Source organism: Carettochelys insculpta, chromosome 18, assembly GCF_033958435.1.
Source record: "Carettochelys insculpta isolate YL-2023 chromosome 18, ASM3395843v1, whole genome shotgun sequence".
Classification (NCBI taxonomy): domain Eukaryota; kingdom Metazoa; phylum Chordata; order Testudines; family Carettochelyidae; genus Carettochelys; species Carettochelys insculpta.
This window is the reverse complement of record NC_134154.1, coordinates 9,360,785-9,387,491: the sequence shown is the minus strand read 5'-3', so window position 1 is coordinate 9,387,491 and position 26,707 is coordinate 9,360,785. Positions and strand designations below refer to the sequence as shown.

The following is a 26,707-nucleotide window of genomic DNA, read 5'->3' as shown; positions in this document are numbered from 1 at the left end:
TACCGCGCTCCAGTGCCGCCCTAGCCGGGCGGGCGTTAAATCGCAGGCGGTTCCTTTAAGGCCGCGCCCACGCGCTGGGGGCTGCCGGCGGGGGGGGGGGGGGGGATTTCGACGCATGCGCACTGACGCTGCGAAGTAGGCCGCAACCCAGCCTTCGCTTGCTTCCCCCTCAGCCTCCGGCTCTGCCCCGCGTCCCGCCGCCGAGATGATGATGATGGCGCTGAGCAAAACCTTCGGGCAGAAGCCCGTCAAGTTCCAGCTGGAGGAGGACGGCGAGTTCTACATGATCGGGTCCGAGGTACCGGCCCGCCCGGCAGGAGGCAGCGGGACAATGGCCCGGCCTGGGCCCGCGCTGCGGGGGCGCCTCTGAGGAAGCGGGGGCCGGCTTGAGTGCGGGCCGGCCGGGTGGGGGGAGATGACGGTGGGTGGGGGCCGGGCCGGACCGAGTAAGGGAGGGGAGATCGGGGGGGGGGTGGAGGAATGGGGCTTGCGGGGGGTGGGGTAGGACTGGCGGGCGCTGGGAGGAATGGGGCTGGGGGTGGGGAGGGAGATCGGGGTGGCCTGGCCGGATTGGGGCGGGGGGAGCGGGGAGGAAGGAATGGGACTGGCGGTGGGGGGGGCTGGTTGGTGGGGGTAGGGGGGGAGGTGACTGGGGGGGGGTGTCTAGCCGGCTGGGGGGATCGGGTTGGGGGGTTGGCCTGATAGAGGCTACAGGAAGTGGAGTGGGGGGGAGGAGGAGGAGGAGGATACATCGGAGGGTGGGTGTGCGGGAGCTTTGACTGAGCTACCCTATATGCAAATCCCCAGGAGCAGGGGAGAGACATCCCTGCCAGTGCTTCCTTTCTCCCACCAATCCAGGTGGGGCGCTGAAGTCCTGTCCCTTTTCAGGGCAGCCTGGTTCACACAACCTTGTAAGAGGGGCATCTTCAGCACCCACAGGGTCCAGATGTGCTTTCCAGCACCTGTGTTGGCTGTGAAGGTCTTGCAGGTGATGCTCATAGATAAGAGATGACTTTAGGAGCTCTTCAGTTGGCATGTTGCGGGGAGAATGGCTGCAGGCTTGGGAAGCAGGATTTGGCTTCGAGGGTTTCAGTTAGACTGGTCAGGTACAAAAAGTTTTAAGCATGTTGAAGCGTTAGCCATATTAGGGCTTAAGACTCAACCCAAAACAGGAGTTTGTCTCTGTTCTCCAGTTCGCAATGTCCTGAGTATCATCACATTTCTGAATGAGGTTATATTGTGAACATTTAGAAAGATCTCGAGTCTCCAAAAGCTGCCATGTGATGAAGTTTATTGAAATGATAGTTTTAGGTATTTGTGAGGAAGATCCTATTCATGCTTCTACAGTTCTCATAAACTCTTTTGGGTTTTTTCAGCATGTTGGAGTAACTATTTGCTGATGTACTGCTTCCTCACATTTTTTTTAAATTACACATTTCCATATGTGTTAAATTGCATATCTACATATGTTACTCAGCAGTTTGCAACCAGTAAAATCGCAGTCCTAGCAGCATGGAAGGAAAAGGCAGCATTATTTTCTTAGCTGCCAGCTGATTTCTAACCCTGTTTACGGATAAATATCAAATAACACATCATATAAGAAAAGCTGAAACTGGAGTTACAACCAACCTCTGTCTTTTCTAATATAGAGGAAGGCCCCATTGTGTGACATTCTACAGGCTACTGGTATGCTATTGCTTTAAATGATAGCTTCATAGTGTGCCCTCAGCATGTCCTTAAACTGCTTCCCCTAGACACCGGCGCTCCTCTGTCTTTCCTTCAACTCCAAAAACACAATCTGCTTTGGTAGGCACTGATCAGCCATCTGAACCACGTGTCGAGTCCGATAGAGTTGTTGGTGAATGATAATGGCTTCAATGCTTGTCATGTTTGACTTTTCCAGGACATCAGTGTCCACGAGCCTATCCTCCCAAGAGATACTTAGGATTTTCCTGAAGCAGCATTGATGATATTGTTCAGGTGCCTTCAGAGATATGTATGTTGTTGAGATTTCATGTACGTTCAGTAGCATTGGAATAACCACTGTGTGGCACACGAGGAGCTTTGTCTCAGCGTAGATACCTTGGTTCTCGAAGACGCTTTGTTTCAGGCGGGCGAAAGCAGAGCTTGCACAACTCAAACAATGTTGGATTTCAGCTTCAATGTCAACTGTAGCGGAAAGTTGACTTCCAAGGTATGGGAAATGCTCCACATTTTCCAGCAGTTCTCCATTTACTTCAATAGAAGGTTAGTGAGATTGTCCTGTTGGCGAAGGCTGGTGGAGCACATTGGTCTTTTTTGGCATTCGGTGAGAGATCGAGATTCTCTTATGCTTTGGCAAAGGTGCTTAAGATGGTTTGAAGGGCTACAGGAGAGAGAGCAACAATCATGTTGTTATCCACTTATTGGATCTCCATGATCGAGGTCATGGAGGTCTTGCTTTTTAGCCTTCGGTCTCCTGAGATTGGAAAGCTTCCCATTTGTTTTACAGACAATCTTCACACCACCTGGAAGCTTGCCATCAGTGAGATGAAGGGTCATGGTGATGAAGATGCAGAACAGTGATCCAGAAATGATGCAGCCTTGTCTCCTGTGGCAGTCATGTTGTTGTGAAGCAGTCTAAATATGCTAATGAATTTTTGGGGGCAGACGATCTTTGAGAGGATGGTCCACAGGGTGCTGCAATTGATTGAGTCGAATGCTTTTGTTAGGTCAACTAAACTCATGTATAAGCCTTGATTTTATTGTTGACATTTTTCTTGCACTCGCCAGGCGGTGAAAATCATGTCCTCTGTTGCTCAGAATGGTCAGAAGCCTCTCTGGGACTCTGGGAGAATTTCTTCTCAGTGTGGCAGGAGTTGGTTTGCAAGGATTTGAGCTAAGTTTTTCCTGACCGTTGCCAGGCAGAAGATGCCATGATAGTTTCCACAGTCCAACTGGTTGCCCTTCTTGAGGAGACTGACAATCGTTGCGTGTCTGAACTCTCACAGCAGCTGCTCCCTATCCCAGATCTTGAGACTCAGGAGGTGGAATTGTTTGTGGAGCTCTCACCTGCTTGCTTTGAAGACTTCAGCAGGGATTCCACCTAGTCCAGTTGCCTTGTTGCACTTCATTGCTTTGATGCAGCTTGGGCATCATTCAGGGTAGGAAGTGTTGCAGGCTTGTCCCTTGGCAGTTGCTGGGGGATTTGCTCAACACTTCAGAGCACCTTGCCCAGGACTGTCCCAAGTTGCGAGCAGTAATCCATGGGAGGGTGGTGAAGTTTGAGAGGTCCCACCGCAGTGCAGGTGAGGAAGGGTGCAGAAGAAGAAAAGAGCCGCAAAAGCAGTCCAGCACCCTTCCGACTGCTACCATGTCTGTCTCTTCTGTGATAAGACCTATGGCTCCAGAATTAGGCTGATAAGCCATCAACGGACTCATAAATAGGAGGGTGACATGAAACCATCCTACTCATTTATTGAGTGACCGCCAAGAGTTTCATAGCCTAGAACCATGTTTCCCAAACTTAAAACATTTGCATAGCCGTTTCGGGACTTCGACCTTATCGGTGAACCCCCCTCTCCCAGTGCCATCCTAATGCTTATCTCATGGTTTTTAATAGTTTATTTTTTGCCGCATGCCCTTTGAAATCCTTTTGCATGCCATGTCCATGTACGTGGACAACACTTTGGGAAACACTGAAAATAGAAGTAGCCTCATTGTTCACTAAAGATTGCTGTAACCTTTAGTGCTTAGATAAAATAACGCAAGTGTGGACATTATGCCAGCAAGATGAAACTGCTTTACAGATGCTGACAGAATTTTAAAAAGAATTGTTGGCAAGTGAGTCATGAATTGTGATTTGTTTGAACTCTCCATGTTCATCAGAGGATTTAAAACACAAAATGCAAATCAGGTCTTAAGTTACTGCATTCTGCACAAAGAAAAATATTGGAAACAGCAAAGGTTCAGTCTATTAAAAAATGGTAATGGTAAAGGGAAAAGCATGGTGCCCCTAGCCTTTAGTCAAAGGCTGGAGACAGATGGCAGGAGACAAATCGTTTGATCATTGTCTTCGGTTCACCTCCTCTGGGGCACCTGGCCCTGGCCACTGTCGGCAGACAGGATACTGGGCTGGATGGACCTTTGGTCTGACCCAGTATGGCCATTCTTATGTTCTTATGGTACTGCGGGAATAATAACAAAACAACACAATATAAACTTAACACTGGAAGGCCTGGTTAATTCCATTTGGAGTAAGGCTTGGAAGGTTAAATGGTTAAAAATTGTATGAAAACTGCTAGTGGTTTTATTAAATTGAAAATGATTAAGATGGGGTTCTTTGTCACCTAGTTGGTAAAAGAAATGCTGGTCAGTATAGTTTTGTTTTCTAGGTAGGCTTTGGCTATGCTGCCAGTTGAGCAACAAATTTGTCATTCACAGGTGCTTAGAACCAGGTCCTCCCCACTCCCAAGACAAAAATCTTGGTACCGCAAATGGCAGCGCAAGTGGCTTTTTGTGAGCAGGAATGCTCTCCTGTCCAAAACACAAACCCCGCTCATAAGGGGTGGAAGTATTTTGTCAACATGTGCTGAAAAACAGCATTTTACACTGCCTGGCCATTGTGAAAGCTGTCTAGTGTAGACAAAGCCTTATAATACTATATAAGTCTCGCTGTTATCTAAGGAAGTGTTTTGTTGCTGAAAGAACCATCAAGTGCCCCACTTCACCAGCACCAAGAAATCAGTAGGCCTGAGGGCCAATCTATACTTATACGAAGATCAACTGCGGGAAGATTGGTCTTCCGGAGTTTAATATGTGTGTTGAGACTCTGCAAAATTGACCTCTCTGGGCTTGCATATCAACCCTTGTACTTCACACAATACGTGAAACTTCCACGTCCCAGATTACACAAGGGAACAAAGTCAATTCTGATACGTCAGTTCTAGCTACACTAATGTCATAGCTAGAATTGCATGTCTGAAATCGACTTTCTGTCCTAGTGTAGATCTACCCTCAGATTCCTGCTGGAAACAGCTTCCATTTGAGCTGTATCCCTCAAAACAAACCTCCTTTTTGCTTGTAGGTGGGGAACTATCTACGTATGTTTCGTGGCTCCCTATACAAGAGGTATCCCTCGCTCTGGAGGCGACTAGCCACAGTAGAAGAAAGGAAGAAAATAGTTGCATCTTCTCATGGTAAGAAAACTTATAAATATTCCAGAAAGGATAGATTTAAAAAAATTAAGTACATTTTATAATGCCCATAAGTTTTGATTTTTATTGTACCAGTTACATGTGTTGAACTGCAAAAGATTTTTGCATTTCTAAATAAATCCCATCCTATTAAATTTGTCATAAGAGGCATTGTGTGTGTGTGTGTGTGTGTGTGTGTGCGCGCTCACACGCACAACTCTTTTTGTGATGTTGCAAAGTTGTGGTTTGAACATTTTTCTTCTTGAAAATTAGGTGCTTTTTCTGACCTTGTCTTTCAAGGCAAGGGCATGGGAAGAACAAGATTTTAAAAGTGGTGTTGTTCAGTAGTTGTATAAAGGAGTAAGAATCCTATTATCTTAATAAAGGTTTCTTTAGCAAGAGAAGGAAGTAATGAAACAGCTTCCTTTTAAAAGATAACCTTACAAGCTGCAGGACTGGATCACAATAAACCTGACATGTTACTGAATTATGTTGTCCTCTGAGTTTTCTGCTGACTTGTTGTGTTTTATTTTTTCAACAGAATCTCAGCGGTCTCACAGTCCCAGAAGATGTAAGTCTTCCCCTTACATTGTTTACACTTTTGCTGGAGAAAGAATCACTATTGTGGTCTCCTGCTGCTATCAAATATGTATCGTCAGATGTTTAATTCTTTCCTCTCCTGGCTCATTAGACTCAGATATGTGAAGAATGGGATAATGCTTTTCCCACATTGCTTACTCTATCTTTGGCCTTTGGCGCTAGCCATTTTTAAGAGGGGAGCTTTTTTCCTATACTTGTTCTGACCTGACTTCCTAATTCATGGGCTCTTCTCTTCACTTTCATGGGATTTTGTGGAATAGAACAGGTGCCAGTTAACTGAGCATGTGTTTTTATCCAAATTCTGAGTAACCCAGCTCTTCCTGTACTGCAAAGGAATTTGGCCTCTCAACATTTTTGATAGGTCTTTTCAGCAGTTCAGTTCTGTGATTAACCTTTGTCACTGCCTTCTGACAAACAATTTCAGACCATTATGTATCCAGGGTTCATTAGTTTCTCGGGGTATTCATTCCATGCTGAAGTGAGTACTCATCTGTATCCCTCCAGAGGGCTCCAAGGGCACATCAGAACTGAAGGCTGAGATGGCGTTTACCGACCTCTGTGGCCCCAGGAAAAGAAAGTGGAGTGCTATTGTTCTCTGTGTCCTTTTGCATTATGTCTTACCCCTAGAAATGTCTCTACTTTGTGGTGGGTTGCAGTGGTGGGTCCAAGAAAAACAGGTTAGTAGGATTTCTTTTATCTAATGGGAATTCCAGACCAGAAGTCATATTTTTAATAGAATGCACGTTAGATGTAGCTCTTGACACTTATTTTAGTGAGGACCTGGGGATTTCTTTTCTTTTTGTTTCATGAACACTAAAGTTTCTTCACTAAACCTGAAGTTCTTCCTTTTGTTCTCTCCCCACCCCCCCAAAAAAAGCTTTAAATAATGGACCTGGAAGCTCTGGGTTCATGTGTGTGTTTGGTACAAACCTCAGTCTGTTTTTTGTTGACTTTTGTCCATGTTTCAGAGCCACAGCCCAAATTTGGATGGTCTGCTTGTGAGGCCTAATACTGCCTAGCAGAGTTAGAAGTGCCAATCGTTGCTGAACCTTGATCGTTTCCCTCACACATCCCTGTCCTGCAGCACAATTAGCCCCTTAAGTCTTTTTAGCAGAGTTGTTGACCCACATAATATATGTTCTTAGGTTTGGGATGTGCTAGCAGAATGTGATCCAGTAGCTGCAGCTTGTTTGCTGTCATTTGTAAATGCTGCCATGATGCACCATCGCTAATCAGCCCTTCGAAGCTTTCACTTTGGGTCTTATTTTCGGTCTTATTTCCCTGTGGTGCTGTAGGTTGTAGAGACTTCAGATGTTTTCTCTGTGGTATATTTTAATAAGGTCTAATGTAACATTTTGGGTATCGCCCAGGGCAGCAAGGGATTTTATCAGCACCTGCCCTGTTAATGCTTTGCTTCTAGCACTCATGGTACGGCTAGAGTGCAGAGAAAATGCTGCAACAGAGAGTCTTAGAGCCAGATCACTTGACCAGGCTGCAGGATAGATGATGTTACTGTGTCTGGAGCTGAGGCTCTGACCCTTCCCCAGTTTGTATTTCAGAGCCTTGGCTCCAGCCTGTACTCACACACCTACACTGCTGTTTGGTACAGGCTTGCACGACTAAAAAGTTTATTGAGCTGGTCTCTGAGACCCATTGGTGCAGGTTTTTGTCCTGAAGGTTTCAGTTTGCAGAACCCTAACTCTTATCAGCCACTTATCAGGTCTTACTCTGGCTGCTGCCATCCTACTTGTTTCTTGCAGAGTGACCTCAGTAGCTTTCTGGGCCTGAGCCTGCCCAAATCTATTTACCCCAGGTTCTTGTCTACCAGACACTTGAGGTCTTCCTCTCAGGTTTGTCACCCCCAAACTGAGTAAAAGCTGCTCTGCAGTTCATTTTGAGGGACATTCTCCACACAGTTTGCACTGGAGACCTTTTGGGGTACAAATAAAAGGCTTTAATAATAGGAAAAAAATTCCCAATTCAAAAATGAAAGAATAAGGAAAAACAAACATGTTGCATGGAAAATAAATATAAAGGTGCAATTTCAGGTTAACCTCTATGGAGGTCTGAGCCCAGTTACCATGAAGAGAGAGTTCAACACAGCTCATTCTGCCTCTCAGCTAGGCATGTGTTGGTACGAGCCCTGTACAGACCCAAGCCTGCTTTCTGCAGCCATCCTGCCCCCAACAACTTGCTTCAGGTGTTCCAAAATTAAAGCCGCTGAGAGGCTTCCTCTGCCATTTGCACTTCCCAAACTCTGGCTGCTGCAACTGGCCGACCTTTCTGGGATAGAATAGAGCTCCAGTGTGGATGCTGAGTTGTACTTCGCCTCTGGTTCCTCCTTACCCCTCAACCCCTTTGTCCATAATTACCTTGTCCAAAATTTTCTCCTCCTGGCGTGGTCCACTTTTGGCCTGCAGAACCCCACTAGTATCCCTAGGGGTCTTTGCAACAGAGATGGGGTCACGCTGGTCTTTGTAGAACTGGCGGGTCATGGTCACAGCACCGGCATGATGGTTTCCTTCCTGTGCCTTGTGGTAGACGTTCTGCAGCTCTCACTTTGACCCTGCAGTGCAGTGCAGTGCATCCTGGCCATGGGCTCTTTGGGTCAAGCATCTCCATATGTGCTCATAGTAGCATAATTCCTATGTCTGGAGTGCAGCGGAGCCTGGAAATACTCCTCTCCCCCAGACGCTGATGAGGTCCAGCATCTCAACGTGGCTCCAAGCTGGGAATTGCCGTGTGTGTGGAGCATGCATGGTCACCTGGAAAGAAGCACTGAGAGCGTTATACAGCAAATAGTAAGGGGACTTTCCACATTCCCAAGGGGCAGGTCTAAGGGTTGGTCACCTAAGGACAGGGCATTACAGTTCAAACCAATGACCAGAGAAGGGAAAACAGGAATTGTGGGACAGCTACTGGAGGCTAGTCACAGCACTAATGCAGTGTACTACACCATGGCGTCCACATGGGTACCACAGCACTATAGTCACGACATGAGAAAGATCGAGGCCTCTTGTCGAGGTGGTTTTCGTAGCACACAGCCACCCCTGAGTTTGTGCACGCTAAGGCTATGGCTACACTAGAAGCATCTGTCGACAGGGTGATCTTAACAGAACCTCTGAACAGATCGCATCTACACTCAGCTCGCCCCGTGGACAGAGAACTGCCAGACTGCGCTGCCCTCTGGTGCCAGAAAGCAGAATGGCAGCTCTGCAAAGAGGGCAGCCCGGCAACCAGAAGCCCCCTCTGTCGACAGAAGTGCCTACACGGCACTTTTCCCAGCAGTACTATGTCCAGAGATTGTTATGCCTCAATTTTTTGAGGGATAATACTGTCGAGGAAAATGCGGAGTTCTGTTGAGACTTTGTCCACAGAATGCTTTGTGTGTGTAGACGCTCCCTGAGTCATGTTGACAGAATGCCCTTTCTGTTCACAAAACTCTCTAGTGTAGACCCAGCCTAACTGTTTTGTCAGTGTGGACATCTTGGAATTAGTGATGGGGTTGATTTACTGCACTGTAACTTGCCAGTGTAGACAAGGCCTTAGTGGTACTATTTTTTTTTTTAAGGTAGCCCAGGCCTCTCAGTGGTGATTCATGGTTATGCAGATTAAGGGCATTTTCCTCCCTTAGTTTTTCAAGACTGAGGTTTTCTCTTCTGTTTCAGTATCTTCCACTCGCTTTAGTAGGCCACCACTGTCATTTCCTGGATTGTACTAGGGTAGGTGCTTGGAGCTAGTTTTGTCTGATTAGGGGGGTAGCTCCTCCCTTCCCAATTAAACCCTCTCTCTGGGGAGGTGGAGTTGAATGTTGTAGCACAAATTGCAAGCACACTTGTCTATGTACAAATACACAGATTTATAGCCCCAGATTATATACATACCTTGATTGACTGTCAGGGTCAGAACATTATAGGCTTTCATAAAAGACCTTATTTGTCATATTTTTATACACAAAATATTACATACAGTCTTGTGATTCAGTTGCATATTCTTTGGGGTTCAAATCCTGTTTTTCTCTTGGGAAGGACTGGGCCTGATTGGCTTAGTATATGTAAAACAAACTTGCCTCACATGGCTTTACTAGGCCCAGAACTAGAGCGTATAGTCCCTCGGGCAAAGACTACGCTTGTTAGACACTCTAGCATAATGGGGCTAGAGCCTTTTGGTGCTGCTTGTGGGCAGGGGTGGGTCAGTAGAATTTCACAGTCTCCTGAGTGCACTTGAGGCTTCCCTGACAGATCAAACTCCTTTTGTGAAATGAAATGCTTTAAAGGGACAAGATGAAGGAATCCAAGCTGGTCAGTTTTTACACAATCTCAGTCGACGCTAACCGCTGCCAAATTCCAGCATGCGGAATTACTACAGTGAACTCTTTCATAGCCAGCAACCCCTGGACCAGGAGGTTGCCGGATAGTAAAATATTCTGGATGATAGAGAGGTAAACTTAGCATTGTATAACACTAAAGAAAAACAAGATTCAATATTAAGAAGCAAAGAAAAATGTATGCAGAGTACTTTATTTACCAACCACACTGTAAACTTACGCTGTACTTGCTGACAAGAATCAGAGGGGTAGCCATGTTAGTCTGTATCTGCAAAAACAACAAGCAGTCCTGTGGCACCTTCTAAGCTAACAGATATTTTTAAAGCATAAGCTTTTGTGGGCTAAGACCCACTTTGTCAGATGCTTCTAGTGTATTCGCTGTATTTATTTGTATTTACTTTCACTATACTGTACTTACGGAACACACAGCTAAAATTTACTTATGATTAAAATGCTCATTAGTTGAAAGTTCCAGATGATAAAATGCCAGATATGAAAGAGTTTACTATACATAGCACCATGACTGACAGTATTTCGGATATAACCACTTACATGCTTTCTGATCACAGATCACGGTTATACGACACTAGCTACGAGTGTGACTCTCTTGAAGGCCTCTGAAGTGGAAGAGATCTTGGATGGAAATGATGAGAAATACAAGGCAGTGTCTATCAGCACAGAGCCGCCCACCTACCTCAGGTAATAAACATTGCTGAGGGCTAGGATCAGAGTGGAAGTGATTGGAAGAGCTGTTCTTTCAGTATTATTTAGTGAAGTATCTATTGCTCTCTGTGTTCCCTGACTGTTAATGTTAATCACAGTTTCATAAAAGAAGATCTTTGGTATGGAAGGATTTGATTGTTGGCACACATGCAGCTTGAAACTTGCTGACGTTGCGTCCCTTAGATCTATTTCATCCTAGAGTCTAGGATGAATGTTCTGAGGAAAAATACACCCATATTCTGCACTAAGTGGGTGTAAGACAGACAGTTACATGCTCCAGCAGTCATTTAAAAGAACAAAATCCAAAAGGTAATCTGGTATTTAAAAATGATGCATGTGGCAGTTAGAACTTCTTTGCGGGGAGAGAAATAGGGAATAGATGATGACAGTCTCTTAATTAAGGGAAGTACTGCACCAAGTTTGAACCATTAGAAAGCACTAAGACTCGGATCTCTAAGTTCTCTTCCTGACGTTGGTCAAGTTACTTATCCTTTCTCTCTCTTAATTTCCATGTCAGCAAACTGACTTGCCTTAGAAGGAGTGTAAGGATATAACTTAAAGTTTGTAAAACAGTTTGAGGTCTGTGGATAAGATGATTTATAGAAGCCTAAAGTAGTATTGCTTAGGCTATTAAATCCTGGCAGTGGTTTCTTTGGAATAGACTAAAATAAAGCAAAATCAAACAGAAAAAGCTGGTCAATGAATTGGAACAATGGCATATGTTCTATGAAGTGCTGTGAGCTCCCTCAGGTGACTACTGTAGAAGGGTGAAGCGTTATCCGATGGCTAAAATTATTTTGCAGAAGGCCAGACCCACACTCTTCCAGTTGGGGTTGAGATTTCTCCACTCAGTCAATGATAGACTCCTGAATGAAACACACTTACTATGTAACTTACAGTTATCATTGCAAGAGCCTGCAGTCAGGCTTAGAGCTGTATATATGACCCTACCATAAAAAGTGTGTGTGGCAATATCTGATGCTTGAATAGCAAATTTAATATGAAGTCTCCTCTTTCAGAGAGCAGAAGGCAAAAAGGAATAACCAGTGGGTGCCAACCCTACCCAACAGTTCTCATCACCTCGATGCAGTGCCATGCTCAACAACTATCAACAGAAACCGCATGGGCAGGGATAAGAAGAGAACCTTCCCACTCTGGTGAGTTGGTCACCTGATGTTGGAAACTGCTGACTTTCTGCACATGAGGACAGTTGTCTAGAAGATGTCTCTAAGGCAGGCGTGTTGTACTGCCTTGTATCAGCATTTGCTGGATGTTCTTAAAATTGCACATTATACTTTGTGATAGAGACCCGGCTGTCCCCAAACTGAGGCTCTCTTGGTTAGACTGGGCTTCTTGAAGCCAAGTGCTTATGCCCCAAGGGTGAAATTGACCCCTGCATAGTACATGAGGCCCTGTACATTAGGCCTTTGCACCACTTCATGCTTAAAGAAACTTGAGTGGCACATAGGCCTAGCACTGGCCTCAGTCTGGAGTGAGTTTCACCCCATATGATTAAAACGCAGCGGCGGTAGCATGTGTGTTGCCTGGCTTTTAATATTTTATGCACTTCAGGGGATGACGTATCTTGCAGAACTGTCAGGTCTGCAGCCTTCTATAGAAACAGAACAGTACTATGTGTGCGGAGCCCATGGAGCAAGCTTAGCATTTTGTTTAGCAGTAACTGAAAGAATCTGTAGACTTAGATCACTTAAGGCATTAGCTTAAAGTTAGATAAGGCTTCCAGCCTTGAACTCTAGCACAAGCAAGAGGCCTCACAGTTCCCCTGAGTTTTGGTGAGCTGGAAATATTGTGCTTGAAGAGACAGTCCATTTGACAGCAGGACCATTGAATTGGTACTAGCCTTGTTTGGTTTAAACATCTGCCACCACTCCTATCTTGATCACAAACTTGCTTTGGCAACAAACTGGTATGCATGTTAAGTTAACATCATAGGATAAGAACATCCCAGTATTAGGGGGAAGAAGTCAGAAACAGGCAAGGGAAACTGGGCATTTGTATGACTATTCATGACAGCCCTTAGGCACCATAATAGGCCACACAACTCTGTATGTAAAGAGTGATTTGGACCATCTGACATTTCTGGCATGCCCAGGACAGAGTAGGACCCACATGGACAACCACCTGTCTCTTAGCGCCAAATCCACACGAGAGTGAAAATCTGTGAGGTGTGATGCATGATAATGGTGTCCTAGTGCAATATTTTTATATGTGACTTTACTAACTCTGCTAACAAAAGTGCTTAAAGTTTTGCTTTGCCCTCGGCAGGGGGTGTGTCTGTTGTGTACATCATGGTTCCCAGCTAGACACTGAATTTGATAACCTTGATTCTCTTGTGCCTGATTCTAGAGCTGGTACCCAGCTCTTTATCATATTTTTTAGTCGCTTTTGATTAACTAGTGATTAACTGGAAATTGATGATAATCTGTGGGGTTGGGTTTTGGTTTTTTTTTGTTTGTTTGTTTGTTTTTTTAAACCTGTGTAATCTAGAGCTCATTGAAGGTGCTGGACTGGCAGTCAGGATACAAATCTATTGGTCTGTGATAAGACCCAGCACAGGCAGCCATGCAGGCTTTCGGGTGCTGCCTCTTGCTATGTCTCAGGATCATCCCAGAGTGGGCCATTGTCAGTAGAGAGAATAGCTCACTCTCATTTCCGGCCCACTCATTAGCAGCTCTGCTAAGGCCATCAGTAGGGATGCCTGTCATGGTGGTTAGGAGTTGCACTTCTGACCTTTGGGTACTGGACTGAAACTACTGTTCAGTTCACATAGGCTAGTAACCAGCCACACAGCACTAATGGCCTTCATTCGCTAAAGAAGTGTTCTGAAGGCGAGCAACCTGCGCAGGCCTGCACTGCAGGGGAAAGCTGATCTAAGCTATATAGTTTGAGTTACATTAGTAGCATAATTCAAGTTGAGGTAGCTTTGATCTTTTTACCGTGACGTCCACACCATGCTGGGTCTCCCCTGTCGACTCCCTTTATCCCTCTCTTTTCCCAGTAGAGTACTGGAGTTGAAGTCCAAGTGATTGGCAGTCAATTTAGCAGGTCTTCACTAGAACCGCTAAATCGAACCTCGGTGAATCAATCACCGCAGCCATGTACCCGATAGTAGAGACAGGCCCCACGACTTAGAAGGGGGGAGCGCTATATCCCACCAAATGATAAAAATCATATTATCGTCATTCTCCAACTGCTAGATAAGTCAAATTGTCCTGCTCCATCATACAAGATATATATTTTACTGCCTTTTTGCAGAAATTTCAATAACTTTACATTATCCTTTGCAGTGTTTTCCAGCTGCTATGACTCATATGATGATTTTATACCTTCCACAAAAGATTTGATCTGAAGACCTCAGAGGGAGCCAGTCGTGCATCTAGAGGCACTTCCTTGTTGCATTCTCTAGTATATTATTTTATCCTAGGCATACTGAAGATGAAACCCAGTGCCCCTTGCTGCCTTGCACCCATAAGCTTATGTTTTCAAGCCTGCTGTGATTGTCAGAAGGAGGTACTCCTGCCTAATCCTTTCTCTCATCTCATGGATGCTACTGTACTTTCTACCAGCTCCTAATGCTACATGTTGGTGTGGTTTCTTTTCAGCTTTGATGACCATGACCCAGCAGTGATCCATGAAAATGCATCCCAGCCAGAGGTTCTGGTTCCAATACGGTTGGACATGGAAATTGATGGGCAAAAACTCCGAGATGCTTTTACGTGGAACATGAATGGTATGTAAGCAGCTTTGTTGTGTATTGGGAGCTTGAAGCAATTCATCTGCATCCATACAACAGCAACTTTTTGAGATAGAGACCCTGCCACCCATGGGCAAAAGCTGTCAAGGATTCACATTTCTCTGAGATTCCATTTAATTGTCAAGTTTCATCCTGGATTATATGTCCTTCCTGCTGGTTGCAGTGATCGCTCGGCAAGTGTGTGTAATTTGAGGCCCGCTTTTGTAATGGGCGTGTTCTGCAGACCTCTTTCAGTGATGCTGCAGTCCACTGTCTCTGATCTCATCTGGTATTCAGATGGAATACAAATACAAAGCACCAAAAACCCCTCTCTCCATAATCTCAGCCCTCTTTGTATGTATTACATTGCAGTTATATTGTTTCAATAGGAGCAAATAGTAAACAGAGTCCATTCCTTAAGTAAAAGTTTGGGTTTTTTTGCTATTGCAAACTAGAGGCTGAAAACCTCCTTTGACTCTTACAAGAAAGGGGTTAGACCTGACATTTCCCTCAGTATGGGAGGTTGCAGCAGATCCTAGTGCCTTGTAATCAGTGAGTGAGAAAAGGATTCTAATTGCTGTCTACTCTGACTGAATAAACTGGGTCTACGGGCTTGTTCTAATGAGGCTTGGTTGTCCTTTCTTCACCTTCATCAGAAAAGCTAATGACCCCAGAAATGTTCTCAGAGATTCTTTGTGATGACCTGGATTTGAATCCTCTGACCTTTGTCCCTGCCATTGCCTCTGCAATTCGACAACAGATTGAGTCTTACCCAACTGACAGTATCCTAGAAGACCAGTCTGACCAACGAGTTATTATTAAGGTAATAAGGAAGGAAGGCATGACCTGAGTTAATTATTTTGTAGAAGGCTGCTTGGGGAAGAAAAAGTAATGGGCTCCTCAGGCTAGGAGTTCCTGGGTCCCAGTCCCACATCTAGATCGGGGTGAGCAAACTTTTTATGTCAGTCCCCACGTTTTGGCACTGCAATTAGGTGGATTCCCCCCAGCCTGTGGAAGGACCATAGGAAAGGATGCAGGGGAGGGTGTGCCTGGGAAAGGGGTGCTACGGGATTCCAGGGGTTGCCCTGAAGGGGGAGGGAGCCTCAGGGGGAGGACTTGGGATTTACGGCTGTGCTGTGTTGATGAGTGGCAGCTCTGCACCCCCCACAGGCAGCACTCACTCCACACCAGCCTCTTGGAGGGACTCCTGAGCTGTGGGGACCAGTGCCGCTGCCTTGGCCGCGCTGCTTAACTCGGGGCCTCTGAACATTCCAGTTGGCCCAGCCACAGGGACCCGGGGGTGGAGGGTTTCCTTTGCAGCAGTGGAGGCTGTGGGGGAGAAAGGTGGGGGATGGTGAGGCAACAGAAGCCGCGGTGGGGGAGCCGATCACACCGTGCTCCCCTTAGAAAATCTCTCACACACACACGCACCCCTACCTTTGCACACCCCTGGTCTAGATCACACCTCAGTGTTAATGTTTAACCAGTTAACTGGTAAGCCTCAGCCTAAATGGATGAGGCTTACCAGTGACAGCTAACCAATCGGGACTGGAGCAGACTCTCCAGCCCGGCCCCACCCATTTAATCCATTAAACCTAGAGTTTAGCTGGTTAACGAAGTGGGATTTTACACTCCTCAGTAATATGTTCTCCATTGCAAGCCCCTGGTAGCAGACTGCTGTCTTCTGCCAGGAAATGAGATAACGTGAGTTCCAGAGGGGGAAGGAAAAATTGTTGCATTTTAGGGATGGGAGCTGGAACTGGTCTCTTAATTTCCTAGCACTATGGGCAGTAAAGAACTCAAATACAATGGTTAGAGAAATGCACGGAATAGGTTCGGCCATTTATCTTCTTTGCTGCTGAACTTTTACTTCTGCATTAAATAAGCCTGACCTTGACAAGGTGATGAAGAGATTTATTTGTTGGAGCATTTGAAATACAAACACATCTGACTTGTGTTTGTCATTGTGTTTAGCTAAATATCCATGTGGGGAACATTTCCCTGGTAGACCAGTTTGAATGGGACATGTCGGAGAAGGAGAACTCCCCGGAGAAGTTTGCACTGAAGCTGTGTTCAGAACTTGGGCTTGGTGGGGAATTTGTCACCACCATTGCTTACAGCATTCGGGGACAGCTGAGCTGGCATCAGAAGACTTACGCCTTCAGGTACAGAACACTGTACTCTTACCTCATTGAGGCATGTGGTCTCCACAGCATGGTTCTGGAACGGTTTGAGGGGGAAGCTGTCATCCCGTCCTCTTCATCCTGTTCTGTAACAGTTAGTCCGTCTGTTCAATAACTGCCTCTGAAATTGCCTAGGAGGATTGTGGAATCTCTACCATTGGAGGGTTTTAAGGGCAGGTTAGACAAATGCTTGTTAGAGATACACTAGATCCATGGTGTCAAACCGGTTCTGAACCTGTAGCCACTAGATCCATGGTGTCAAACCGGTTCTGAACCTGTAGCCACTATAGTGGCTACTGCTGTAGCAAAGGAGCCACATTATTCTGAAAATATGTTTATCGTTCAAGCAAAGTAGCCATATTCCACTAGCAACTTGTGGCTATTTAGCCGGTTGCTAGCATGTTGGACACCATGGGCTTAAATGGTGTTTGGCCCTGTCATGATTGCAGAAGACTGGACTTGGGGACCTCCTGAGGTCCCTTCTGGTTCTGTGATTCCTTGTGAAAGGGGTTCTCCAGGAGACACTCCCGTTGATGTCCCGCACTCTGGTTTCCTACTCTGCTCTCCCTAAGGATGCTTGCATGGAAGTAAGGTTTTGACTTCTTGAGCTCATGTGGTCCTTCTGTTTGTCACCTGAAGCCCTCCTCACTTGGTCATTAGTTAATTGCTGTAGGAGGCTCATCAGATGGGGAAGGAGCAGATGAACTCTTAAGCAGTAAAGATATTCTTTTCAGGCAAGTGTCTGAGTAACACAAATCAAAAGAATTGCCAAAAGCCAGTATTCTGTGTCAACCATTTCCAGTACAGTGTTGGCAGCTCCCCTGTGGTCATCTATTGGAAATCCTGCAGGAAGACTTTCCTCTTTGCCAGCCGCATTTCACAGGGTGGCTGTGAGGTCAAGGTGCAGATGCGCTTAGGCTGGTTGGCAGAGGTGCTATTCCAATGCAGTCATCACTGGCCTAAGCTAATTTCCGAATGGGTGCTGCTGTGGGAAAAGGTGTATATCCTCACTTGGATGTAACGTGCACGCTGGCTCTGGAGAGCGTGAAGTTCAGCTGTGCTGGGCTGGGAATGAAACCAATGCAAACACTGCAAACTCTAGGGAAGTCTGGCTCTGGCTGCTGAGCCTCAGGCCTGTGTCTCATTCAGACCCTGAGGCTCTCATGGGTTCGCTGACCTCACCCATTCAGTTTAAGGGTATGTTTTGATTTTAAAACTGAGTCAACAGAACAGCTGCTTCATTGCCTAAGTGCACTTTGCATTTTGAGACCATCGCTCATCATTGGGGCGTTGTGGACACTAACTGTCCCAGGCGGTTCTGTTCTGTGATTCCAAAACATCTTTCTTGTCATATTACAGCCCTTCAGGATACTATTGGGTAACAGCTGTTCATCTTTTTCATACTGAAAAGATGTGCCCTTTAATCATGCTCTCCTTTCATGATATAAACACCCTGTTCTACAGCAGGAGTGGGCAAAATACAACACGGGGGCCAGATACACTCCAGCAGGTTCCTCAGGCAGGCTCCCTGTTTGCTGCAGCAGCTAACTATTGGGCCATGTGCCACTTTGCAGGAGGAGGGACTTTGTGCATTGCTCCTGCCCCCCTCCAGCACAATCCTCTCAGCTCTTATTGGCTACCTTCCCTCCTGAGAGGCATGTGGCTGGCCACCTTGAGCAACCTGGGGCCGTGGCAAACAGGGAGCTTGCCTGAGGGCCTGCTGGCTGGGAGCTGCCTAGGCAGGTGCCTCCTGGTGAGAGCCAGTAGCTGGCACACCAGCCCCTGCTGCATCCCAACTCTCCTGCCCCAGGTCACCACCCATACCCTTCACACCGCCTATGCTTCCCTGACGCAGGCCCATCCAAGACTCTGCACCCCTTCTTTCACCTCTCCCTCAGGTCAGAATCCTCTGTTGCACTCATACCTTCTGCACAACCCTGCACCCGGCTTCTGCCCTGCCTCCAGGTCAGAATAGTCTCCTGCATCCATATGCCCTCCTGGACCCTGCACCCACAACCTTGTCCCAGGTCACAAAGCCGTCCTTCACCCAAACTCCCTCAGAGACCCCACACACCTTCTGCATGCTAGCCCCCTCCCGAGCTCCCTTCTGCACCCAGCCTCACACACCCTCCTTAGAAAAGTGTGTCCCTTGACCACTTATCCAAATCTTGGCATGGTCCCCCAACAAAAATTATTGCCCACCCTGACTCTAGAGGCCTCTAAGTAGAACCCTGTGCAGATACGAATGTCTAACCGTGGATGCAAATGTCTATGGATAGAAATTGGTATCTGCAGAACTCTCCTCCCAGGAGACGCTGCAGCCAAAGGAGACGAGCATGGCGCTGCCACTCCCAGGAGCCAGTGCCCTGTGCCAGCAGCTTCTCCTGGCCACGTGGCTGCATCTAATCTAGGGATCATACAGCTCTACTGGCAGCAGGCTTGATGGCAGAGGAGCTGCCGGCCTGGGGCGCTGGCTGCTGAGAGCAGCAGCACCATGTCTGTCTCCTGGAGTAGAGCCCTGCAGATCAGCGGATGCCAATTCCTATCTGCACAGAGTGTTACATCTAAGCCCTTGGGGTTCCCTCTGCCACAGTGACTCGTGAGCCATGGTGTCTTGGGTATTTTGAGAGCTTAATGTTGATTAAAACAGCCACTATAGAGCTATGTACTGGCCAGAATAAAAGCTGGTTTGATTCCAGACCTTGTAGCTGGCGTGCAGCAAGTCCAGGATTTACTTATCACCAGGAGACAGGTTATGAATCCTGACAGTAATAGGTTCCAGTTGTATTATGTAGTGGTCTGTGATGAATTAGTGTGTGGATTTTTTTTTAAATCCTTAATGTATTACATTATAATATAGTACAGGTATGCAAGTTGAGAAGAGGCATAGGGCTGGTTTCTGGGCTGGCTTTGCAGACTACACTGTGCTTTGTGATACTATATGAAGGATCAGAATTCAACACCGTATGTGATTTGCTGGGCCAGCTATGGCTGGGGGAAAGGAAGTGCCTTACCTTGGTTTTCTGGAGTTCCAGATGGCTATGTCAGGCTGTCACAATTGTACACCCCAGTGACTGGAGAAAACTGTCCCAACCTTTATTGGAGGATGGATAGAGCTTTGGGGTTGATTCCAGGGGATGAGAGAGTACAGAAGTAGAAAAGAGGAGGTAGCTTTTCAAGGTTCTGATAGGAGCTCTTCGATCTCCTGGGGTTAGTGTAGGAATAGGAGGCTGCTTCATGGAGCAAATAAAGAGAATTCAGTGCTGGCACTTACGCTTCTCGTTTGACGTGTTTATTGTGTAAAAGGCAATCCCAAGGTGCCTAGGATTATCAGAGTTCACATTGTGTTGTTCTAAGGGTGGTAACTAAGGAGTTATCAGTCAGTTTGTTATTTTAGAAGAGCTCCAGCCAATTAGCACTCTGAGCATATATGTTTGTGTCACTGTAACCTTCTGTCCTTTCCTCACGCTGTTTCTCATGGTCTTGTTATGTTTCCAACTGTCCACGAGCAGCTGCCTCCTTTGGAAATGAGTGCTGTAGGTCAGCTGTGTTTTACACCTCGTCTGCCTTTTGGGCACGTCTCAGTTCCTTTTCCTTCAAGAATATACCCCAATGGTTTTCCCAGAAACAGTATAATTCCACAGGTATCACCAGAGCAATGTACGTTAGAGACTAGAGCGAGGCTCACTGTAAAGCAAAGGTAACATAAAATACTCTGCTTAAGTGTGGCAAACAGCCTTTCTGAAGGGGAGTTTGAGTCATGGATTTCAGCTATGATACAATCTAATTGTTAGAGCTCATGGACTGGCTTGCAACTGGCATCCCCTTCATTAGCGTCTCAGGACAGGACTTACCCTTCCTTTTGTCAGTGAAATCTCTTGGTGTGATTAGGAACTGAACCATTTTTGGCAGCCTCACCAGAAATGGGGGTGTTAAAGGGTTAAGCACGAGGCTCACCATTATGCTTACCAGTTAACTGACCCTTGGGCAACAAACTCCACCAGCGACAGCTGCACTGCGCTGGAGCAGCCCCAGCCATGGAGAAGTTGGTGGGCCAGGCAGCCCCAGCCACAGAGAGGTTGGTGGGCCAGGCAGCAGGACCTCATGGCCACACTGAGGAAGAGCAGCAGAAGCTGAGTCAAAGTGGGTAATCAATTACATGCTCCCATTTATCCAGTTAACTGTTTAAAAATCCCTTGGCAGAAGTGCTTTTGGTCTTGTCCGCACTAGAAAAGCAGTAATGGGGACAGGAAATCATTTTCTCCTGGCTGTGCTAGGGAGTAAACTCTTCAAAAGCACTGGGCTAGAGGGCCTGTTTTTTAGATTAGCCACCGACACACTTCCTCCATTTCTGCCCATCTCATTACAGTGTGTCCTCTGGCCAGTGGAGATGAGCATTCCCAAATGGTCACTAGTCCTAGTTTTTGTCCCTTAGTGCTTCAGAGGGGCCTTGTGAACCTGCTTGGGTACCAAAGTCTTCCCTAAGATATCTCTGCTTCCCCATTTCTCACACGTGACCTATTTAAGAGGCCATCTGCAGGTAGACAGTTGTTCCATCAGGAAACTGCTTGCATGAGATGAAAATGTACCTCCCTTTAAACCTCTCTCAGATAGTGCTGAGTTTGCCATGGGTGCAGTGGTGTACCATCCGCCTGGGGTCCTAAAATGTGTCTTCATACCCTGACTTCTTCAAGCCAATTTACCAAGGGCTTTTGCGTGGCCCTAGAAGGTCTCAGTAGGTCGAGTTTGCACATAGAGGGTAATTCCAGTAGGTAGACATCAGACGTCCTTTAAAAGATAATGGAACCTTATAGCAAATAAGGAAATCAAAGTGCTGGCTGCTGCTGGGAAAGGAATGGGGGAAAGGAGACCCCAGCAGAACAAACCATCAATACTCAGACATCTCTTGTTTTAAAAAAAAAAACACTAATTAAACCAATGTTTTGTTTCTTTTAGTGAAAATGTCCTCTCCTCCCTCCTCCTGCTCCAGCAGAGGAGTGGCTTTGAAACCTTCTTGTGATTAATGATATTTGGGTTCTGTGGTCAGTTAGTTCCTGAATTCCCAAACCACACCAGTTGTGGTTGCTAAAGAGAGACATTCCAGTCATGTAGGAGAAGGGTCTGTTGTAGCAGTATCAAAAGAACAGCCTTAATGTCTTCAGGGACTGACAAAGTCTGAGGAGTCACACGGATCTTAATCATCTGAGGGAGAGGTGAAACCATGCAGTTCTGTGGGATTTTGCTTTTGCTGGTCAGCACTGTTAGTGCAAAACAAGGTCAGAGCCAAGATGCATGATGTAGCAGTATGGGGCTGTGAGCCACTTTACAGAACTGTTTTATATACTTAGGTAGGTAGGTGGGTGGAAGCTAAGAAGAGGCCAAAATGGGACCCATCCAGTTCTCCTGTCCCTGTGATTTAAGTAGATAGTGACTTACACAGCTCCTTACAGACAAATTCCCTGGCCCAAAGAGTTTTCACCTGAATATCTAACGGAGCAAGCTGATTCTGCCAGCACTCTGTGCCTTATGGGTCATCCTTATACCCAGTAAAATAATGTCACCCAGCTCAGTTGGTTATATGGACTCTGCCATGTGTAAACATTACCTCATGGTGTTACCGGAGGGTTGGGTCAGGGTATAGGGAGGGTCAAAACTGTTACTTCCCTTCACTACACTAAAAATTAGGTAGCTGACTGTGCCTTATGCATTAAACTCTTTCATATGTAGCAACCCCGGGACTGGAAGGTGGTGAGATATTCAAATATTCTGGATAATAAAGAGGTATATAACACTAAGGAAAAACAAGATTAGATAGTTAAAAAACCAAAACCAAAAAACAAATGTAGTTGAGTACTTTACTTACCAACAGCAATAGTACCGCAAGGTCTTAACATTCACTAAGTCCATTATTCACAAATGCTGGCATCCCCTGCATGGTACCAACAGAGAAGGGTGTCTCACCTGGCCCCTCTGTTGTGGGTCTGGCAAAGCCCCCTGCCAGCCTTCACTCCATCCCGAACCAGCCTGCATGAAGTGGCTTCCCAAGGAAAGGCCACCCCAAGTGTAGCAGCCAAAGTGCAGGGCGCACATCAATTTCATTCCCCCTTCCTGAACACAAACACTTCTGGATCCGGGGACTCAGCTCAGCGGACGTGCACCATTGCACTGCGTGTGCCGCCATTCCAAGGAGATACTGTACGGCCGTTGGGAACGCCACCCTTGCAAGCGATAGGGTCAGTGCAAGGTGAACAAGTGTCCCAGGTCTGCGGCTCAGTCATGAACAGTGCAGGAGAGGCGTGCATGGAGCTGAAGCATGCAGGTGGGATGGCCAAGAGCCAGGTTGCCTTTGGCTTCCATCTCTGGACCCTGGGCGGGGCGGGTAAAAGGATATTTGCAAAATTCAACATTCGTGAGGGTTCTCAGCACTGAACCCTTGCGAATGTGGCGTCCCTACTGTATTGTATGTGGCAAACGTATACTTCACTTTATTCTACTCACGGAAAATGTAATTAGAATTTATAGAGGGTTAAAATGCCAGTTATTTGAGTTCTGGATGATAGCATGCTGGATATGAAAGAGTTTACGGTACATGGCTTCCTGCCATGGGAGAATCGCCTCTGCCACTCCTCTGGCCTGGTAGCTGCATTGTGCCCTTGAAGTTGGGATGTTGTCCCAGAGCATGGATTCCATTCCTCTCTCTGACTCCCGACAGTCTATGGAAATGTGGGATACAGTTTGAGACTGTGCTGAAATCCTGCTCTTAAGCCCAGGGATGCACGCCCCATTGAAGTCTGTTGACCTGTACAGGTGTGAGGCAGAATCTTGCCCTCAAATTCGCCTCTCACTTGGTAGCTCAAATGTACTTCAGGAAACTTCGTCTAACCACCTGAAAAGGGCTAAGTGTGCAAGGAAAAACAAGAGCTGTTTAAACATCTATTTGAATACACAGCTAAGATTTAGCTCTGGACCACACAGCAACGCTCACAGGCTGGGCTGAAGTGTTTTCTTGGCAGAGTGGTTAAAAGGGGCTCCAGAAATAGACTCCAGTGAGGTATCCTCCCAAGAGGCATTAGATTAATTTCTCCTTGACAGGTGATACTAAACTTGACCATTCTAGGTTAACAGCTTTGCTGCAGAGAACCCATTTCCATTGGGATCAGCAGCTGAATTGTGTACTGTGACTCAGAGCTGGGATTAGTTGCCTAGGAGTTATAGGATCCTCCGCTGTGTAGTGGCATGCCTGTGAAAGGGGTCAGACATGGCTGTGTGCACCTGCAATAGCCCTCTGCGCACACACTTTCAGAATTAGAAACAAATGTTTACACTGAGACTTGCCTGTATTTATGCTGGATTTCCAGCAGCTCAGTATTTAGGAAGTCACTCTCATAACCACAGGGGGCCATAATTCTTAAAGGGACAAGTGAAGACTGCGTTGTGAGCATGTGTAGGTGTAGCTCTGCTCATAACAGACCAGTTTTTAACTCGCACTAGCAGTCGAAGCTGTGTGTGTCAGGGCCTGTCACTTTTTGTAGAACATGCACCGTAATGGAACTTAGTCTGTGACTAGGGCCTCTGAAGTCAACTGCAATAATGCGGTACTCTTCAGAGGGAGCTGAAAGAGGTAATTGTTGTCTCCAGGTCCTATGAACTGAAGGACTATCTAGTAAAGGCTGCGAAGGAAGAGCTGTCATATTGGTGTACTGGGTAACTCAGAATTATCATTCGCAGTTTACATAGACTTGAGAAATGCTGGTAGGAAATCTCAGAAGCCCAATTCCTGAGCAGACCAGGTACTCTCCCAGTTTGTGAATGGCCCCTTGGATATGACACAGCTTTCAGCCTTCATGAAGTGATACGATCATTTTCTGAGTCTTTGGTCACTTGGTCTGAATGTGTCTGTCCATTAGCCAGCTACATAGTGAGCCTTTGATGTGGAAGAGGGGATCTGTTGAGACTGGGATTGGTAGTCAGAACCTTGATGGCTCTAAACTGCAATCCTTATGATTTTGTTGTTCTTAGTCATACGCCTCCTGATGGTGAACACCTTTTAAAATAAGCACTTGTTCAGAATTTGTTTGACACATCCTATCACTGATGTATACTAGAGATGATGGCTTTGAAGTAGTTAAATGCATGGAAATTCCAGACTCCAGGTTCTGCAACTTGTCTACTGGGCATGAACTGGACCGTACCAAGAAATGTAAGAACGAGTGCCCAGCCAGAGCTGAGAACCATTGAGTAATCCTCCCTCCACCCACCTCTCCATGTCCTTCTCAGCAGTGCCCAAGGGAAGGGAAAGATCTGTGTGTCTTGGCTGTTGCAGTTCAGCTTTTCCTGAATTTTGTGTTTCATTTTGATCTGGGGCTTTAGTGAGAACCCTCTGCCAACTGTGGAGATCGCCATTCGGAACACAGGTGATGCTGACCAGTGGTGCCCTCTGCTTGAAACCCTAACAGACGCAGAGATGGAGAAGAAGATCAGAGACCAAGACAGAAACACAAGGTGCTGCCCCTTCATACAGTTTTCATTCCAGCCCCTAAAATTTAAAAGCTTTGATGTTTTTCCCCCCCACTCTGCTGATGGCAGGATTTCAGATACATATACCAGAAAGAGGATTTCCCTCTCCTTTGCTTCAGGATATTAAATTAGCATCGCCTCACTCTGCGAGTGTCTTAACATTTTCATTTTAACCATCTGTTGCTCAAAGCTAGGTCCCTTCTAATACAGGAATATCTGAGGTGTGTAGGAGTGTTAGGACTAAATGCCACATGCTGCCTAGGAGCCTGACAAAGCAGCTCTTTTATGTCTGAAGAGGGGCTGTTTGAAGTGGGAAAGCCATGCCAAACCACAGCCTGATGAACTGCACTTCTGCCCGTTTGCTGACACGGATAGGAATGCTGTAGTGATTACAAGTGCAGGTTTTGCCCCTAGAGAGGGGGAGACTTACAAAGCAGCAATGTAAAGGCATCGTAGGCTGGTGAAACCTGCCTGGATGTGACATGCAATCTGCCTGGCTTCAGAGTGGTCTCCCCAAGATACTGTAGGTCATAAAATTGAGAGAATCTAGCAGTTGAAGCAACACCTGGGGTTTGCTCAGAACTATGGAGCTCCTGTCTTTGGTGTCTGATAAGCTGTCTTCCGGTTACTTAATAGTGAATTTGATCAGACTGACATTCTGTCAGCTCCTGCAGTAAAGCTAAACTGTCAATGGCTGATGAAGGTTGAAACCCAATTCAGGCTTAAAAAAATACATAGAAACAAGTAACTAGGTTTCCCCACAATGGCAGAAATGCTGTACCCCCTCCCTCCACTGTGGAACTGTGCAGATAAGAATGTGATTTGAGAAATAATTAGTACAACCAGGTTACTATGGTGCTAACCAGCATCTAGGTTTGTCTTGTGGACTGTGCAGTAACTTGCCATTTAGCATCTGTAAGGGGACGTGTGCTACAATTTCAGCTCTTCTAAAGTGTGATTTCCCTATCTCTTAACTGTGCCTTTTTTCCCCTCACTTCCTACAGGCGCATGAGACGTTTGGCCAACACAGCTCCCGCGTGGTAACTGTCCCCGACAAGACAGTGATATTCCTCCTACAGACTCTGTCTCCACTCCACTCCCACAAGAGGACCTAGGACTGGCAGGGGTTTGCCCTGCATCTTTCTGGCCCAGAGCAAGGGGACGCATTCCACTTGCCAAACAGTTCAGAGAACTGCAGACTCCCACCCTTGCCTCCGCCTTCATGCCATGTGCTGAGAGCGTTGCATCGTCACGTTATCCAAGACCTGTGGCAGCTGTCAGAGCCCTTGTGTACCTGTGTGTGGACTGAGTAAATTTTTTTTGTATAGGTGCAAAGTGCACTGGTAGGACAACTTTTTAAATAAAAGGAATGTGTAAGAGTTGGTTTGAATCAGTAACATACGCATGAGACGGCCAGCTCCCAGTGCTT

General features: G+C 46.3%; 1 protein-coding gene across 2 annotated transcripts; it reads left to right on the top strand.

The window, feature by feature from the left end:
* Positions 1-117: 117 nt before the first annotated feature.
* On the top strand, positions 118-26,657 carry SMARCB1 (SWI/SNF related BAF chromatin remodeling complex subunit B1). Of its 2 annotated transcripts, none has more exons than XM_075012980.1 (10): positions 118-298; positions 5,066-5,177; positions 5,716-5,745; positions 10,671-10,800; positions 11,844-11,981; positions 14,448-14,575; positions 15,235-15,401; positions 16,553-16,743; positions 25,132-25,263; positions 26,283-26,657. In XM_075012980.1, exons 1-10 carry the CDS (start codon positions 206-208, stop codon positions 26,320-26,322), a joined length of 1,161 nt encoding a protein of 386 aa, XP_074869081.1. In that variant the 5' UTR covers positions 118-205; the 3' UTR covers positions 26,323-26,657. The 2 variants fall into 2 exon arrangements, with proteins under 2 accessions (XP_074869081.1, XP_074869082.1); XM_075012981.1 differs by lacking the exon at positions 118-298 and adding an exon at positions 878-988.
* The last annotated feature ends 50 nt before the right edge of the window (positions 26,658-26,707 follow it).

What these genes read in the sequence shown, in the direction of transcription:
- SMARCB1 (XM_075012980.1), top strand. Translation starts at nt 206, where the DNA reads ATGATGATGATGGCGCTGAGCAAAACCTTCGGGCAGAAGCCCGTCAAG. An exon ending in GTCTCACAGTCCCAGAAGAT is followed by an intron (nt 5,746 to 10,670) that starts GTAAGTCTTCCC and finishes TTCTGATCACAG; the next exon opens with ATCACGGTTATACGACACTA. An exon ending in CAGAAGACTTACGCCTTCAG is followed by an intron (nt 16,744 to 25,131) that starts GTACAGAACACT and finishes CTGGGGCTTTAG; the next exon opens with TGAGAACCCTCTGCCAACTG.